General features: G+C 38.0%; 1 protein-coding gene across 1 annotated transcript; it reads left to right on the forward strand.

The window, feature by feature from the left end:
* The first annotated feature begins 1045 nt into the window (after positions 1-1045).
* On the forward strand, positions 1046-12672 carry csf2rb (colony stimulating factor 2 receptor subunit beta). The gene is made up of 14 exons (XM_014006846.1): positions 1046-1227; positions 2879-2996; positions 3094-3263; positions 3341-3492; positions 3623-3767; positions 4033-4165; positions 4251-4405; positions 6226-6353; positions 6483-6663; positions 6836-6932; positions 8614-8680; positions 8763-8842; positions 8990-9143; positions 11740-12672. The coding sequence occupies exons 1-14, from the start codon at positions 1125-1127 to the stop codon at positions 12142-12144; spliced, it is 2088 nt and encodes a 695-aa protein (XP_013862300.1). The 5' UTR covers positions 1046-1124; the 3' UTR covers positions 12145-12672.
* The last annotated feature ends 7428 nt before the right edge of the window (positions 12673-20100 follow it).

The following is a 20100-nucleotide window of genomic DNA, read 5'->3' on the forward strand; positions in this document are numbered from 1 at the left end:
ACATGTTTAAAATTTAAATCAAAATAAATAATTCAAAATATATATGTATATTTATGTTTTTTCTATTAATATTGTTTTTGTGTGTGTCAGATTCAAGTTTTGATAAAGGTTCAATGGTAAATGTTTCATGAAAAATGTGTTTAGTTCCTCATTTTTTAATTGCATAATCAGTGTTTTAATTTTTTTTTTTGCAAAAACTATAAATAAGAGATTTTTTTGTTTGTTTTCTGGAAGAATTAAATTAGTAGGAAAACATTTTGTGGAGCTTTCAACAAAATGCTGTGATTGCCAGACTTTCACTGTTAAACTGACAAAATACAGTACTACAATACAGATACATAAAACTAAATTTTATAACTTTGTTCTTTCAAAATGTCAGGTTGTGTGTTGCTTTTGCAGGGAGCAGGCAAAACTCAGGAGTCCAGAAACACAAAAGATTTAATTACAAAACCAAAATGCTGACGAGGCAGGGAGCACAAAGGACTAAAGCAGTCTGGCGACAGGACGCGCAAGAAATGACAGGGAAGTTAAGACAAGACATAGAACATAAAGATTAAGAAAAGAGAGGATGATGGAGAAGAAACAGGATCAGGTGTGCGTGGGAGGAGCAATGAAGAACACAGGGGCGGGCTTTCAGTGAGGATAACGCAAAGACAACACTAAAGATAAACAAAAGATCTTCACAAAAAAAAGAGCTCGCCTCGGTGTTAGATAAAATTTTACATTGGGTCCATATTCAATGAGGTTTTATCAAATATTAATTTATGGTTTCCTGTTGGGTTGATATAAAAATCTTTTTGTCAAACGTTTGCTGAAGTTCTATTTTCATTTGCTTTATCTGATATTTTCATTTTGATATGTGAACTCCACAGTGTATGTTGTTTCTTTTTTTACAAATCTCACATGTGAAACCGAGAGATAAGAGGTCATGTGGTGACATCCCACATGAAGAACGCACTCAAAGAGGAAGAACGCTGGTGATGTGGTCATGACTCATTTTGTTCATGATTTCTAGTAAATGAGGTTCTGTCTCGTCCTCTCTGTTCGTTTGTCTTGGTGAAAACCCACCAGCCCCTCTGCGCTCTAAACTCCTGGATGTTGCGAAGATAAGATCAGCAGGAAGGATGGCCCTCTTCAGGTTCTGCGTGTGGTCGGTTCTCCCCTTCGTGGCTCTTTCTTCCGGACCGGATCTCTGTGGGTTTCAGGAAAGCAGCAGCTCATACAGCAGTGAGTATGAAAATAACTTTTGATCTGTTTATTAAAAATAAAACAAGAAGGGGATTTACAGTAAATGTGGAAGTTTTGTGATTATTTAATATTTGTATTCAAAACTTAAAGATCAAACTGTTGATATGCTGAACTTAAACAGGCAGACATATTTAGTATTTGCATTATTTTCATATTTTTGTCATGCAAAACTTTCAAAACTTCCTCTTTAAAAGAGCTTTTATAATCTGGAATTTGTTTATTAGCTAAATATAATACATGCTTTTGTCAATATTTTTAATATTTTTATAAGCTAAAAAACATGCAAAGCTTTTGCAAAAAAAATCATGAAATATTCCTGCTGAGCAAAAATGGAGCTCGAATAACATAAGTTGTTCAAAGAATAATTCCTCTAGTAACCTGTTAAAACACTTAGCCATCCATATTAAGGAATTATTTACAATTAACATTAAAAATTAAAAAGTACTGTTTACGTATGATATTTTATATATCATCATTACTGCCATTGATTTGCACCAGAATTTACAGTAAAATAGTCTATAGAAACACTTGGTTGCCACTGCCCTGCACTTAACAAATTGTTTTTCAAACAAAATATTTTGTCATACTAACTTTTGTTGTTGTTGTTGTTGTTGTTGTTGTTGTTGTTGTTGTTGTTGCTGTTGTTGTTGCTCTTACAAAATATTTTACATATTCTATCATGTCATGTTTTAGTATTACATTAAATCAGGAAAGAAAAAAATTACTTTGTCACAATAACATTGTAAAAGAATTTTGGGAAAACGAGAGAAAAATGTCATAGAAGTCATGAAAATATCATCCTTTATGTATAACATGAAAAAATATATTGATCAAGCAATATTTTTCATGTTATCAAAAATACGGAGGGTTTTGTTTTGTTTTATTTAGTTTTTTGTTGTTGCTTTTGGGACGGTGGCAACAATGTGCTTCCATACACCCATAAATCTTTACGTATCAGTCTTAATAACTTTTACGATTTGTGAAAATTGTTTGTTCAAATAATTTGTTGTCAAATTATAACATCAAAAGTTTCATATTTGAACCATATGTTTTTATGTTGTTAGAATATAAAAATAACATGAAAAGATATTATATTGTGATAAATATCTATAAGGTATGTTTACATAGAATTGTGTTTGCTAGCATCTGAAATTGTTTCATAAGAAGATGAAAATACTATAATGTAAAAAGGGAATTGTTGGAAGACAAAAACTTTTATATGATTTAATGCAGCTCCATACATTTCAACCCTTGACCCTCAAAAATCTGTCATTTTCGGGGGTGGGGGGGCAGAGCCAACAGCACAGGAGCAGGGAAAGAAGGATGGGGAGAGGTGGCCAACTTATTTCTAGTGGCAGAGCAGGTTGTGAGATGGTTATTTAATTTTGTTGGGGGGTTACGTTGAAACTGAGATTTTGCAAAAAATATGTGGGATTTCTCTATGTGTTCTTTTATGTACAAAATGGGGGAAATCTGTGTAATTTATGAACAATCCATACAACTTGACGTGTATGCAGCTCTGTAGTATTTTTTTATACAAGTGGCAGCAATGTGCTTCTGTACAACAACCAGGAATATTTCATAAAAGCAGTTAATTACTTGCATAAATGTATTTTCTCTCTTCACTCAGCGTCGTCGTTGCTGGAATCCTTACAATGCTACAACGACTACAGGTCCCAGGTGCTCTGCATGTGGGAGAAACAGAGAAACTGCACTCTGCAGCTGTGGATCAGGGCAGATGACCGCAGGTAAACAGGATATAGGAGGAAGATGAGGTCTAATAAGTTCAAGTTAAATTATGGAGACGGTTTTCCAGCTGACAGCTCTGTGTTTGTGTCTTCACAGTGAGTTGTGCGTTCCTTTTAACCCTGCAGCAGACAGTGGAACTGCGCACTGCAGATACAAGACTCGTCTGCTCACAATCGGCATCAGCCACACCGTCTTCTTCCTCAACAATGAGACGAAGAGCCTCTGCTCATCTGCCCAACATAAGTTTGAGCATGTTGCTCTGAGCTGTGAGTTCAAACATCAGTGAGCTCAGCAGTCGTGGTCCAGGATCAACCTCTTTAACGGTGTTGTTCTTGTGGCACAGTGAGAGCTCGCCCACCTTTAAATCTGTCATCGTCTGAGGAAGATGACGGAGGCCGAAGGCTGCAATGGTCCAGCCCGTATCCTCTTTCATCTCTGAACCAGAACCTGACGTATCAGCTCAGCTACAGGACTCAGACTGAGGACAGCTGGACTGTAAGTCCCAAACCTGCTCCCTCTGATTCGGAGCACATGGACACGTTTCTGATACAAAATGGTTAAAGACGTGTACAAAGAAATGTTCTTGTCAGAAATACATCCCGCTTCTCCTTTTCTCTCTCTGCAGTCTGAGAATGTCACGAACACCAGTGTGAGACTTGAGAAGGAAATGTTGCTTCCAGGCCGCAGATACGAAGCCAGGGTCAGAACCCGGGCCAGTCTGGGCCGATGGAGTGAATGGAGTCCGGTGGTGACATGGCGGACTAAAGATGGTCAGTCAAAGGAAACTAATGTAAAATTCTTGCCCACATTTTAAACTATCTTTGTAGCTGTTGTTGTTTACCACGTTCTGGGCCGAGCTTTATGAAACTTGGCCTTAAGTTAGAACTAAGGTGAAAACGAGGAGGAGCACAAATCCAGATGCAGCCTTTTTGACTTCTACAAAAAAGTTGTATGACACCATGTTGTAAAACTTACAGGAAATTGACCATTTTCAATGAAATGGCATTTTTTAACTGTCTTCTCTTTTGTCCTCAGATTTTGGTCATGTTCCTCCTCTGGACTGTGTTCTGGATGGAGAGAAGTCTGTGACGTGCAGCTGGGAAGTGAGCACAGAGCTGGCTCACCTTGTTACCTACCAGCTGATGTGCCGGCCCAAACACTCGGCACAGTGAGTTGAGCAGAACGCTGACGGTTGTTTTGGGCTGTAACCTGATAATATTTTCATTCACTGACCCTGTACTTCCTCCTTTTAGGCCCGAGAGATGCTGCAGAGACCCAGCTGTGAGTTCTGACTCCAGTGGGACAGCTGTGAGGTTCAGCTGCTYGCTGACTGTCGCAGACCCCGAACATCTGCAACTGAGCCTCCGACCGGCACACAATGCCAAGGTCTTCGAAGTCCACCAATGCAGTGAGTCAAGGCTGTAACGTCTGAGGGGAAGGGGCCCTCTGAGACAAAAATAAAAAGAGCTAAATTAAAAGCACACAAGGGGCTGATAAAACCACAGGAAGCCGTGCAGACCAAGGGTGGTTAACTTCTGGGCACGCCGTCTGGTTAAACAGCACCACCTAGTGTTTAAATGATGCCATTGCATAAAACTGTCCCTGGGAAGTCAGGCGTCTCCCTAACCCTGATTAACTGCTTTTTATCACTTAAAATGTAAAAAATATTTTTATAAAGCTTTAAAAAATGCAGTTGGATGGGTCTTAAAAACTCAAAATACAATACAATCAATACATAGGCGACACTGCTGTGTTTGTGCCTCTTTAACCACGGAAAAACTTGAACCTCTGTTTGTTTTGGAAAAATCATAAGCCAGTGTAACCATTTCCTTCCTCAGTATTTTGACCTTTTTATTATGAACACTCTCACCTCCCAGTGGGACTTCAAAGTTTTAGTTAAAATTGTATGGATTAAAAAATTATCTGTTAAAAGAAATGGTCAAATGAAGACTTTAGTTATCAATTTTTTACAGGGACATTTTAAGTGATGTAGTTGTTTTTACGGCTTTAGAATGGCTGCTCGCATAGTATATAAAATAAATACAGTATTTAGAATCCTGAAATAGGCACTGAGACCTCATACATGAGCTAGTAAAGACRTTATGAGCAAACAATGTCTTGTCTGTTGTAGATGACTTTTATAACCACCACATTTCAGAGAAATTGAGTTAATTTTTTTACCAGATGGATGAGCTAATAGCTGGTCCACATCAGGACAAGACCAAAGTGGACAACATTAAGCTAAAAACATTGCCTTGTGGTTTGTGTATATCAGTTTAGGTTTAGCTCCAGTATCAGTACTACTCATCACAGCATAAATTTAATTAACTAAGTTGCTGAACTTACATTTAAAAGCAAATGATTTGGTCTGTGATAAATTTCATAACTCCTCAGTAAAGAAATAAAAAAACTAAAGTTCTTTGGGGGGGGGGGGGGCTTTTTGACAGCGCAATAATCCTTAGATATTGTTAGCCACATAGGATAGTCAGATGCAGCCTAAGTTTTGGGGATTTGTTGGCCACACTTGTCGGCCGCACAAGAAAGCAAATGCACCCTAGAAAGCAAATGCACCTTACATCAGCTGCAACCCATGATTTGAGACACAGCCACTGATTTACCTCCTCTAAGCACTGCAGAAGCCTGTTAATCACCATTCATTCAAATCAGGTGTGTTGGAGCAGCGAAACATGTAAAACAGGCTAGATAGCATCACTCAAGGACCAGGATTACCTAGCCCTGGTGTTAATGGCATTTCCTCACCATACATTTTATATTATATACAGTAACTTGCTTGGCAGAACTATGTAAAGCGCCATCTAAATGTTTCAGTCTGCACTGAAAATGCTACAGCTAGCTGCATTAGCTTCTATTTGAGCTTATAATTAATCATAAAATGTAAGTTTTATAAAATAGTGTTGGAATAAACTGCATTAAAATTTCGAGATTGGAGCAGTTTTATTATCACAACAATCCACTTTAATCATAGCCCTGCTTAAACCAGCCGTTCGCTCAGCAATCCAATCAGAATTAAACTTTGTTTCTCCAAAACAAAGTTGGTAAATTAGCTATCAACAACAGGTAAGATGATGACTGCTAAAAACTTTGAAAAGCTGAATTATCTCTTTATGGCTGCTTAATTTACACTTTAGAACATAACCCAAAGTAAATACTCAAATCCCACAAAAAGTGTTTTATTATTTTTACTGAAGCCAGTTTCTTGTCCCACAGTTCAACCCGACCCTCCACTGAACGTAACCGTGAGAGAAAAAGACAATAACTGGTTGGTGGAGTGGACCAAACCGGCTTCAAAAATCAAACTTTTTTATCAGGTCTCTTATTACAGGAGACTGGATCAGGTAAGAATCCTTTTGTTTCCCCGTTTAGCTGCAGAAAAAAACATCACAGCTGCTTTTTATTAATTATAAATGTTCTGTAGTGTTTTGAAGTTGTTTAAAAACCAATAATCTGGGATTATCTGCCATCAGAGATCTTCCGACCTGCTGAACATTTCAGAGAGTACGTCTTTCAGCATCCCRGCCACATCCCTCGCTTCTCTCCAGGACTACCAGGTCAAAGTCAGGTCGCTGGTCGTCCCGGGACAAGGCTCCCACTACAAAGGAATCCCCTCGGAATGGACCGAGCCGAAGGACTGGACCTCTAATGAAGGTGTTTACAGTACACTCAGAGTGTGGGGATTACTTCCTGCTGTTTGCTGCTTTGTTTCCTCAGAAAGGCCCCAAAAAACATCTTCAAATGATGCTGACATTAACATCTAATGACTAGTCGACATGATCGCTCTCTGTTACAGCCGTTTGTTCTGGTTTTTGTTTTCTGACAGCCACCTGGTCGCTCTCCAAACTGATCTACATCTTCACTGGTGCTTCATCTGCTGCAGTTTTACTCATTCTGTACCACATCATTCCAGCTTGTCAGAGGTACRAGATGCACAATTTAGAACATTTTGCAAATGCAATCTATATACAGTGGTTTGCAAAAGTATTCATACCCCTTGAACTTTTCCATATTTTGTCACATTACAACCACAAACATAAATATATTTCACTGGAATTTAATGTGAAAGACCAACACAAAGTGGTATACAATTGTGAAGTGGAAGCAAAATTTTACATGAATCAAAACATTTTTTACTGAAAAGTGCGACGTGCAAAAGTATTCAGCCCCCTTTTCCCTGAGTGCAACCAATTGCATTCAGAAGTTGCCTGATGACTGCTAATGACTCAAAAGGGTCCACCTGTGTGTAATCTAATCTCAGTACAAATACAGCTGCTCCGTGACGGCCTCAGATGTTGGTTAAGAGAATATTGGGGAGCAAACAGCATCATGAAGTCCAAAGAACACACCAGACAGGTTAGGAATATGGTTTTGGAGAAGTTTAAAGCAGGCTTAGGTTATAAAAAGATTTCCCAAGCTTTGAACATCTCGCGGAGCACTGTTCAATCCATCATCCGGAAATGGAAAGAGTATGGCACCACAGTAAACCTGCCAAGACAAGGCCGTCCACCTAAACTTACAGGCCGAACAAGGAGATCACTGATCAGAGAGGCAGCCAAGAGGCCCATGGTGACTCTGGATGAAATGCAGAGAGCCACAGCTCAGGTGGGGGAAACTGTCCACAGGACAACAATTAGTCGTGCACTACACAAATGTGGTCTTTATGGAAGAGTGGCAAGGAGAAAGCCATTGTTAAAAGAAAACCATAAGAAGTCCCGTTTGCAGTTTGCCAGAAGCCATGTTGAGGACACAGCAAACATGTGGAAGAAGGTGCTTTGGTCAGACGAGACCAAAATTGAACTTTTTGGCCACAATGCAAAACGCTATGTGTGGCGGAGAAAGAACACTGCACATCACTCTGAAAACACCATCCCCACTGTCAAATATGGTGGTGGCAGCATCATGCTCTGGGGGTGCTTCTCTTCAGCAGGGACCGGGAAGTTGGTCAAAGTTGATGGGAAGATGGATGGAGCCAAATACAGGGCAATCTTGGAAGAAAACCTGTTGGAGTCAGCAAAAGATTTGAGACTGGGGCGGAGGTTCACCTTCCAGCAGGACAACGACCCTAAACATAAAGCCAAAGCTACAATGGAGTGGTTTAAAAAAAAGAATATTCATGTGTTAGAATGGCCCAGTCAAAGTCCAGACCTAAACCCAATTGAGAATTTGTGGCAAGATCTCAAAACTGCTGTTCACAAACGCTCTCCATCCAATCTGACTGAGCTTGAGCTGTTTTGCAAGGAGGAATGGGCAAGAATTGTAGTCATTAGATGTGCAAAGCTGGTGGAGACATACCCTAAAAGACTTGCAGCTGTAATTGCAGCAAAAGGTGGCTCCACAAAGTATTGACTCAGGGGGGCTGAATAATTTTGCACATCGCACTTTTCAGTTTTTTATTTGTAAAAAATGTTTTGATTCATGTAAAATTTTGCTTCCACTTCACAATTGTATACCACTTTGTGTTGGTCTTTCACATTAAATTCCAGTGAAATATATTTATGTTTGTGGTTGTAATGTGACAAAATATGGAAAAGTTCAAGGGGTATGAATACTTTTGCAAACCACTGTATTTCATTTTTGGTTTTTTCTCCTTTGAACAAATAGGAAAGTAATACTGTGGGAGAATTCGGTTCCGTCTCCAGGTAAAAGCAAGCTCCTGTCTGAGATTGAGGTGAGACCCACTGTAGCACTCCTGACTGCTTATATTTGGGGTAAAATATGCTTCATTTTTTACATCATGTGTTCTGATGCAGTCGGCCCCCTCCCTGACCCTCATGGAGAGCGAGAAGACTTTCATCTGCAAAGTGCAGCACCTTGACAGTGTATCAACATGGTAAAATGTCTCACCCTTCACTCAGTGTTTCTGTCAAATTGCCCACTTTTAATTCCAGCTGAACTCCAGCTGTCATCAGTCTTTACTAAAAAAATGAAATGTGATGGGATTTTTTTTTTCTTTTTTCATCCCCATCTCTTCCTGCAGCTCCCCAGAAGCTTTACTGTGGTCAGACAAAGACACTGAAACAAAGTGTGACAGTGGATGCTGGAACCGTGACATCCCGTCCTCTCCGGTGGAGAAGGTCAACGGTTGTGACACGTCATCGATGAGCTTCAGCGGGCCGTACATCTTCTGTCAGGTCCGTCGCACACAAACACCTTCAGGGGTTATTTTTTCACTTATTCTGGTTCTTTGTATAAATCAGAAAAGAAAAACTACGTTTAAAATATACTGTAAATATACTGATCCTCCCCCAAATGTTCTGAGCATGGAGAGGCTTTTGGTTTTAAATTTGCACAAATAATATAAATATTATGCATGACATCTAATCTATTAAACAAGTTGATGAATTGGGAGCCCCCATGAGGGCCTTGAGACTATGTAGAGCAGGGATGGACAACTTTGATGGAAGGGACCACAGTTTTTTGTTAATACTACCAGAGGACCACATAGTGCTGCACACTAACTCGAATGTAATAAAACTGCAATTTTAAACCATATTAAACCAACACACACTGCAGTAACTTGAAGCATGTACAGCAGTTATACACTTGTTTAATAAAAATAAATACAAAACATTAGACACAAACAAAAAACAAACAAACACTTATTTTAACGAGCTGAACTGCAACAGCATAAGACACCTTGAGTGCAAATTCCATCTGGTTCTGGGAAAAAGTCCATGTTGTTTATGTACTTGTAGCCTGGCCCTTGTCTTCCTATGCAGTTCATCTCAATTCTAGTTTCTCTTCACTGCTCCGTCTGGGACTTCTCCCATTGACAAGGATTTCTTCAGGAGAATTTTTGTCCAGGCCAATCAGAAAACAGAACGTTGATTTTCTGCGCAGTGTTTGCTTGTAATTTATTTTACCTGGGCCAATCAGAGAACAGAAGGCGGAGTTTTGAATGACATCAATTTTCTGCGCAGTGTCTGCTAGTTATTTTAGCATACAACAGTGGAGGAAGTGAATGAAGCCAGTCTGTGTTGATAAGGCTTCTAAATTAAATTAAATTTGTCTGACAAAGCAGCAGCTCTCATTTACAGTCGTCTCGTTCGGCTCGGTATATTTCTCCTCTCAGTATGGTTGTTTACAGCACAAGCGATTTCCGGTTAGCTTCTTAGCTTAGCCTCCTTGACAGTGGAGCTAGCACACATATGTCACGGCCAACAGATCCAATCATTTTAAACTTCAGCAGAGGCCACGCCTCCAGCAAGAATTGCTTCTCTATAGCCGAGAGTCCAGACCCTCATTGGAAGCAAAGTGAAGGACAAGGGTCTTGTTGTTACCAGGCTAATGTACTTGTGATTTTAGTAAATTTCTCATATTTAGCTTTGTGCAGCCACAACTTATATTAAAATCCTTCATGGCAGACAGTGTCTTCTCTAAGCAGTCTAAGTAAACATGTAGGTTTGCATTAAAAATCTGGGAAACAAGGAAGTTTAATTTAAACACAAATTATCAAAGTTAATTACAAAAAAATGCTTTTATATATATATATAAACTTTAAAAAAGATTTCAAAGCATTTCCTAAATTCTTAAGTGCACTGAATGCTTTTTTAAGCTTAAAAAAAGTTGCTTTTGTTGCGGGCCATACAGAAGCCACCTGTTGGCCAGATGTGGCCCAAGGACCACCAGTTGCCCATCCCTTACACTATATTTACACCAAATGTGTTGCGTGCCTACAAAGATCTCAAAACGCACGCATCTTGATGCTGGTGTCCAGTGAGGACAGACGCATTTGATGTGAACGTAGACGAGCTTCTTTAGACGCTCGAGGGGAGGAGCCTTAACCGTATTTCGATAACTTACCAAACATGCCGACTTTCTCCCTAATCATCCTCCAGGTAAAGTCCTTTTTATTTCTATCAAAATAACGGACACTGGAATGATCATAAATGATCGGACTATCAGTTTTTCCTCCATTGTTTGTGTGATCCGACTTCCTGGGCTTCTGGGATTTCTGGCTTGTCACCAGTGCGTCACTGAGCAGCGTCTCTCTGATTGGTTGATGCGACACGTCGAGCAGCAAAAGTTCATATTTTCCAATTCACGCGTCGGACGCTTTGGACGTGCCGTGCTCGGCTTCTAGACACCCCTAGATGCGCGTCCACCATTGACTTTGCAAGTAAACCAGATGCTCCTGATGCTCAAAACGCATTTGGTGTAAATGTACCATTATATTTAGACTCCCTCATAAATGTAGTTTACCAACTCTTCACTGTCAGTCACTGCCCAGTAATATATACATTTACTGTCTTGTGAGAGCTGGTAGTAGTTTCCCCTCTGAAAAAGAAACTAAAGAAAAACAAGGTCAGGCTTGTCAGAAAGGTATACTGGTATGTATCCTTTATTCCAGTGGGGAGAATTAGACACTGCCTTACATGTTGGAGCCAAAGTCTGAGCCAGAGAAAGGAGAATGAAAATCACTGCAGAACTGCAGATTTACAAAATTGGTAGCAAGTACTGTGGCATTRTTGTTCTAAAAAATGTAAGATAGAGTAGTGAAAACTGAATGGACTGAAAAATATGAACAGAATATAAAGATATCTACGCAGCATAGGGAGAAACTAAATTAAACTTTCTGCCCTCCTAGAGACTCAAAGTACACAACAAAATGTATTTAAGGACTAAAAACATGGATTTTGAATATGTCCATTTTAAAACAGCTACTCTAAATGTTTAAAAAATGTTTCAAAAACTTGCAGTCACTGAATGCTCGTGTTTATCTGACAGGTACCAGTTCCTGTATTTGCATCGGAGACAGTCCAGATTGAAGAGACAGAAAAAGAAATCCCCTCAGATGTCCATCAGTCGTCTTTTCCGGTGTCGTCCCCTCTTTATGGTAAAGACTATGTGTGCCTTCCAAACAGTACTGTCTCAAGGTCCACAGAGGACATGACGTGTCACAGTGACAACAACTCAAGCCAACAAGACCATGATGGTGCTGAGCAGAATCCATACTTTGTTGATACCTCACCGTGGCCCACGGTTTCAGTCGACCGGTCCAGCCTCATTGAGCCTGTGGTCTGTCCTTCAGATTACACCTCAGAACCGTTCCCCTCCTGGCCTCAGGTGGGCGCTGTTCAGGCCTCAGGATACTGCCACCTCCCCCCAGGCTTCATGGCAGCAGATAAATAAGCAGCAGCTTCCAAAAGACTCAGAACTGCTAAACACATACAGTCTTTTTTTAATAAGCTTTCCACTTTATTCCATGCTGCTTTTGCTGCCTGCGACAAAAAAAAGGTCTATTACATGGTTTAATATTTTGGGTAACTCTATTGTTTTGAAATTTTTTGTACCAAAGATCACTGAGCAGTGCTTAAGACTGAAGTGTAACTTTGTCTGAAACATGTTTTGCAAAACATCTGGGTTTTGGTTCCTGTTTCTTTTTTTTTTCACCTGTTCTTTCATCGACCTGAAGCAAAAATGCATCCTGGACAATCTGGAGCTCTATCACAGACACACAGACAACAAATACGCTTATACTTAAAATAAACTCAAATTTACCAGGAGTTTAAAGTGTGCAGAGTTGGAACATCTGGAGAAAATCTGCAGAAACAAAAGAAGAAACTCCACACATCTTCTGTTCAAGAGCTTTGTCGTTTCAGCCATGAAATCATCTTTGTGGAACATTTAATGAACCGAATGTACTCAGATAAAGCTGTTTTTGTCACTTTATATATCATTTTCATAAAAACATCTATTAAAACGTGATTAGGTGCCAAATGATTAAACCTGTTTGACACATAAAGCCTTCTTCCTTTTAAAGAAATCTGAATATCAGTAAAAAAAAAAAAAAAAGACGTGGAAAAAATAATTCAAAGATTTGCAAATGTGCATAGTAATTTTGGGCATAAATTTGTTTATTTTGGGTACAAACACAGAATTGCCAATATGTAATTTGGATGGTGCTTTATATGGGTTTTTCTTTCTTTCTTTCTTTCTTTCTTTCTTTCTTTCTTTCTTTCTTTCTTTCTTTCTTTCTTTCTTTCTTTCTTTCTTTCTTTCTTTCTTTCTTTCTATCTTTCTTTTTTGTGCATAGAAATTAGAGACAACCAGTCACATTCTAGCAATACCATCTTAGTGTAGTTCAGCGGTGTCAAACTCATTTTCACTCAGGGCCATGCCAGCCTGATGGTTTCTCTCAAAGGGCCAGTTGTAATTAACTTTGATGTTTCGTGTTTAACCTCGACTAAACATCACGTTCCTCATCTCATTGCTACAGCTGAACACCACTAACAAACTATAACTGAGCTCTCTGTGGTATTTTCTGCTCTGAACCGTTTTAATACGTCCTGTTGTAAACACTGAAAAGTACTACGTGTACGACTGACTAAACATGGGATAAACAATACAGAAATACTAGTAAAAGTAAGAGAGTTATGCTCACGGTTGAGATGTGGTGAGTAGCTGCCATCTTGAATTCGGAACTCTCACATTTTTGACATAACCAGAGTTGCTTTGACTCATTCATGCGTGTTCGAGAAATCCTTGAATTTCCTGCGGTAGCCATGTGGAGCTGCCTCAGATCACCCCTTCCCCAAAGCATTGTTTGAAAACATGCTGAAGTGGGAGTGTGGGAAACAGTAGGAGGTTCCTACAAGGACAGAGGCCAATTTTAAGGCATTAGGATAGGTTATGATTCAAAGTCAAATTCATTTTTGATATAAAAAGCTTTTTCATAACAAATGAATGTAACATGGTTGCTTGACTGACATAGAATTGAAGTATGTGGCTGAAAATACATAATACCCCCTCCCCCTTTTAAAAACATTAATACATCTATAAATCTTACAAAGGCCAGATAAAATGCTGTGGCGGGTTACCTTTGGCCTGGGGGCCTTGAGTTTGACACATGAGGTGTAGTTTATAATTTTCAGAATACGTTAGTGTTTGATTATGCATCAGTGTCATCTATCTATATTCTGAAGGTCTTGTCCTAAATGTTGATGTCACTGTGAGAGGATTTTATTTTTATTCACAGTTCCAGCCCAATATTGGAATTCCAGACATCCTGATACCAGCTTCCTGTGGTTGAGCCCTGTGACAAGTATAACTTCCTGTCCAATGAGACATTTGTTAACCAGAATCATGTTCCCACAACAATGTTTCATCCATTTTGTCTTTTCTCTGGCAGTGGAACATAAAAGAGAGTTATTTAATGGTTTTTCTTTTCATTTTTGCAGCCTCACAAAAACCGTTATGTTCCTTCACATCAAATTTGCATCAGAAAGCTTTTGTTTAACAAACAAATTCCTGTATTTTTTCGGAATGTTTGATGATCATTTGATAAAAATGGTTTAAAAAATAGATTTCATCGAAATGATTAGAGTTGATCTGTTTAGTCGGGGTGGACGTGTGCGTACAGCATGTTCTTGTCGTTGGTCAGTGATAAAAACAGGAAAATAAAAGCACTGGAAGGTGTGGGGAGTGTGTGGCGCCGCACGGACGCTTGTGTAACCTCCTGTTCGAAAAACCTCCTGTTTCCTTGTTAACTGTACATCTGGGAATTTAGGCGTACAGATGATTCAGGTRAGGAAATGTTTTCCAAGGACATTCAGGGATATTTTACCTGTTCTTCTCTTTATATTTTAAATGGTTATGTTGTTTGTTTTTTAGAATCAGAGGTCACCTGAGTCTGAGCATCTAGACTTTCCTGTAGTAATTTAAAAGTAACTTGAGCCTCTGAAAGGACAGGTCCAAGGGCTGACAACACGTAAAAGCAGCCAAAGTTCAAAGAAAAACTTTGAGAATAAATGATATAGAGCAATTTAAAGGTCACAAGAAAATGTTATTAGYAAAATGAAACCAAAAAATAGAAGGTGGATTTGAACTGCAAGGTACAGAACTGTGGTGGAAAAAGGTGCTTTTGATCCAGCTGTACTTGTTCTGCATAGATGCACACCCACAGACCTCTGTGTGTGAGGTGATGTCTTTATTACATTTCTATAGATGTACAATTATTTAACAAAACCCAATTTTATTTACATAACAACAACAAAGCAAAAGCATTTATTAGTTTTGGAATATTTCAGTTGAGCTGGATCTAGTCCATGTTCCCATCAGCAAGTGTTTGAATAGAAGGAAACACTTGGTTTTTGAAGGCGTTAATATTGAACCTGAAAGGCTGAAAGTATCACTGTTGAGTCATTTGAGTTGTCACTATTGAGTTGGTTTCTTGGTTAAGAAACCAACTCAATAGTGACAATTCAATCAAATTTTTTTTTTGTGCATGGAAATTAGAGACATTAACCCTAACCCTACCTCACCCTTCTGTGAAATGTTTTGGGCACATGCTTCAATGTGTGAATGGTCAGGAAGAAGCAAATAAGCTTTTCAAATGAGAAAAACATTTAAAGAAAGACTTGTTGCCTTTTGGGAGTATCGATCTAAGCATCGATACTATCAACACCAAGACGAATATCTGTATCGGATCAAGGATGCACTGCAAAAACTGTCCATCTTACCAAGTTTTAAAATCTTATATCAGCCAAAAAGTCTTTTTGATCTTGTTTTGAGACTGATTTACTAATAAGAACTGATTGTGTAAGAATAATAATCTTGTTTTCAGAATGTCTAAGATTATTTGTCTTGTTAGTTTGAAAATTTGACTCAAATTAAGTCAAAAATTTCTGCCAGTGGAGTAAGAAAATTTTACTTRGTGAGACTCTTGAAATAAGAAAAAACTGAGTCAAATCAAGTATTTCAAGAGTCTCACCAAGTAAAAATTTTTTACTCCATTGGCAGAAATTTTTGACTTAATTTGAGTCAAATTTTCAGGCTAACAAGATAAATAATCTTACACTTTCTGAAAACAAGATTATTATTCTTACACAATCAGTTCTTGTTTAGTAACTCAGTCTCAAAACAAGATCAAAAAAACTTTTTGGCTGGATTTAAGATTTTAAAACTTGGTAAGATGGACTGATTTACAATGTGAAAACAATTTTTTTGTTTCCACTTTCTGACAGTACTGACTTTATTCTTCACAAATAAAAGGAAAATATAGTCAGTGGTGCAGAGTCTCCAAATTGTTTGGTGTTAGTTTATGTCAGAGGTTTTTTTTTTTTTTTTTTTGTTATTGTCATTGTTATATTTTTATGTTTTTATTACATTGTTGTTTTTGATTCATCATTTTGCACCTGTAAATATTTTTTAAACAGTTATGTGTAATGTACAGAGCCCATCCAATGACTTGGGATTAAAAAAGTTATCACATGGCCATGACATAATTATTGTGTTGCCACAAATTATTAAGTCATGAGCACGCAATAATTAACGCGTGGTCAGCAATAGGTTAATTTTGAGCAGACTTGTTATGAGAAACAGACATTATTGGAAAAGAAAATAAATAAATAAATAAATAAATAAATAAATAAATAAATAAATAAATAAATAAATAAATAAATAAATATAGATTTTTGGACAAATTGATAAATCCAGTTGTCACCCATGATTGATAGCTGCAGCACATAAAGCTAAGAATTACTTCATGCCTACGTAAGGTGCTGACACGTTGTTCATTCTATTAAAATTCAAATTAATTAGGCCAATTCAGACTTGTCCATGTAAAAAATCAGCAGTCTGCACAGACATGACAGCAATAAATATGTGGTGGCCACGCGTTAATTATCATGTGCCCACGACTTAATGTGTGGCCATGCATTATCAAGTAGTGGGCATGAGCACTCAGTTTTTTTTCTCCAATGTCACTGGACAGGCAGCCTGGTAATGGAAGGTTTATTTACAAGAATTACTTGAATATTTGTATACTGTTACATCGTGTTATTTTGTTGTAGTTAAACACAAAACATTTGTACTGTGTTTTATCATAATTGACTAACTAAAGGCAAAATCACATTTATTCAATGAACATGAAAAGTATTACTATCAGCATTGGTAAAGGCAATACTAGCCCTGTATTTACTTGGTATCGAATCAATACCAAAATTCCTAGTATTGACCACCCCTACCGCTAAGACCTTTTCACAAAATAGTCCCACTGGGCTGCAAGGACAAGGCCCTCCTCCTTCAGCTGGTTTTGGTTGTTCACTTCCTACATCAACAGCGTGAACTCACATAGATGTCAAGATACCGCAGTAGATTTGGTGTATAACTCAGATATGACGGAGTATTAGGGCCACACAACAAGATACTTTTATTATTTTTTATGAGATTAAAGTCATAATTTTGTGAGAATGAAGTCATAATATTATGACATTAAAATCATAATATTACGAGATTAAAGTCATAATTTTATGGGATTAAAGTCGTAATACTACGAGAAAAGTCATAATCATGACGTGTCTATTTCCCGTTCCTCATTTCCTCCTTATTTTCCCCACACCTGCTGTACAGCCATGTSTCTGTTTAYAAAGTAGTCCATGATGACTTGTCACTGTTAGATCAAGATGCTTTCATCCAAATTAGCTACATGACGACCAAATCCGTCAATGCATCCATTAATTACAATACAGCTTCAGTTTATAGTCGTTTGCACAATTTCCAAGCCTTGCTACTGATAATTTGATGCTAATGTGCTAAAAGATTAACTATTTATTTGTAGCAATACTAAAGAACAACTTGACAAGTTGCTCAACATTCCTCATTTTAATGCAGTGATAACTGCATGCTTTTTCATGTAAAAACTACAATATTATGACTTTTTTCTTGTAATATTATGACTTTAAACTCATAAAATTACGACTTTAAACTCGTAATATTTTGACCTTAAACTCATTATATTATGACTTTAAACTCGTAATATTACAAGTTTGTTCTCACATTATTACGACTTTATTTTATACGAATTTAATGTCATACTATTATGACTTTAAACTCCTAATACACTCTAAAAATGAAATGATGGATTTACTTAACCATGTTATGTTACCTGGTTCCACTTAACTGAGTTGAGTAAATTCAAAGCAATATACTCGTGTTCTTTGGCTAAGAAACTGGTATATTGCTTTGAATTTACTCAAATCARTTAAGTGGAACCAGGTAACATAACATGGTTAAGTAAATCCAACATTTCATTTTTTACAGTGCATTACGACTTTAAACTCGTAATATTTTGACCTTAAACTCATTATATTATGACTTTAAACTCGTAATATTACAAGTTTGTTCTCATATTATTACGACTTTATTTTGTACGAATTTAATGTCGTAATATTATGACTTTATTCTCATAATTTAAAAAAATCTTGTTGTGCGGCCCTAATACTCCGTCGTACTCAGACAGTGGAGCGCTGCAAATTAAAATAAGTTGGACTGCCTCTCTGGCCAGCTGGTTCATTTGTCATCACATCACAGCCTTGAGTTTCAACACCAGAACTCAAAACTATTGTGTCAACTTTGAATCTATTTCATATTTGTCACTACTTCACCTGGTGGATCAGAAGTGTAACAGCAGTGTGTTGATTTCATTCTTACAGATCACTTCTGTTATTTCATAAATTACATCAAGATGGCAAGAAATCTTCTCAAGCCCAGATTAAGAGGTCTTAAAGAGGCTTTTAGGATTAAAATCTTCTACTGGCCACAGGTCCAGGTTATTTTAACCCTAATTTTACAATCAAGGTCTGTTCCTGATCTTTTTGAGTTTTAAATCATGTTTTGTTTTTTTGACAGTTGTAATAATTTTGCTGTCATACCACTAGATGTCCCCAGTTACCAGAATCCAGCTTTCCATCAACCAGCTGTCTGTCATCCATGATCATCACACCACACCCTCCCAGTATACAACATACACTCCCCATTTTCTTTTATTTATTGTCAGACCTTCCTGCTTCCCCTGTGCTCCATGCTATGATCACTGTTTTATTTTTGGCTTTGATTATTTAAGTTCTGGCTTTTCATCCTTATCCTGAGTCCTGTTATGTCAACATATAAGTGTAACTACTCACCACCAATCGTAAAGAAACATGAGATGATAGCATAATCTGACTGGACCCAACTAATGATAATGGTTTCTGGGTAATTGTCAGTGGATTGGGTCATAGTGCTTCATTGTTTTTCCAGTGAATTTTGGCTGAGTAAGAGTTTTACTGAGTCCCAACAAGTCAAATCATCTTTTAAGGTCAACCAGTCAGTCTTGATGTGTCCTGTATCTTTTGTCATGGTCTGCACTCCCACCCTGCTCTGATTGGTTGACCCCTGGCCCATGTCTGTGTTTGCTGGAGTCAACAAACCTTCACGCGCGTCTCCTCTTTGTTGCTCAGACGCCTCCAGAAAAACACTCATTTCACCTCGATGCTAAATTTGGAGATGGTCTGCTGTTTGGAAGTAGTATGAGTGTGTGAGCTCTACCTGAACACACACTGGCTTTAAGGCATTAACATTGCTAACCATGTTGAAGACAGTGAAACTCAATCAATCATCTGTAATTTGAATTTATTTCCTAATGAATATAAACATGATAAGACTTGCAAATTAGAGCGTTGGAGTTTATTTGGCTTTAAAAAGTAATTCCTCGTATGATTCCAGTTAGACAGAGGACCATATGACTTCTTGGCTCACGTCATCTTGTGCATAACTGTGCAGCTGTCTGCTGAGTGAAGTGTTTTACTGCCAAGAGTCAAGTGAGTAAATGTGAAAACCAAACAACAAAACAAGTGTGACAGAGTTCACCTACAGCCTTGACTTTTTAACTTTTTTTTCAGATTATGTCAGACACCTACTTAACTGATTTTCCACCTGTATCAAGCTATTTGTCAGTAATTTTACCACATTTATATAAATCTAAGTGAGTGAGTGGCAGGTCCCTTTAGTTGAGTTGCCTTAATTTATCAGAATAGATTAAGCAACACTAATCATCACGTAGGCATAAGCTGATTCAGATTTGTAAAATTACGCATGCATTAGTTTGGTATTTGGTCCGATGTGGACATGCATTCTACGGCCAGATGTGAAGTGATGTTCTCAGCTCTAACRGATGCAAACACTGGTGTAACTGACACCTTCTCCCAAATGTATCCAGCACTGAGGTTCATGACCTCAACACCTTTTAGCAAATGCCCTAAACATTTTTCCAACCTGTGATATCAATGTCACTTCCACAGTATGTTTGACTCTGTTTGTTTCAAGCAC

This window comes from Austrofundulus limnaeus, unplaced genomic scaffold (assembly GCF_001266775.1).
Source record: "Austrofundulus limnaeus strain Quisiro unplaced genomic scaffold, Austrofundulus_limnaeus-1.0 Scaffold38, whole genome shotgun sequence".
NCBI classification, from domain to species: Eukaryota; Metazoa; Chordata; class Actinopteri; order Cyprinodontiformes; family Rivulidae; genus Austrofundulus; species Austrofundulus limnaeus.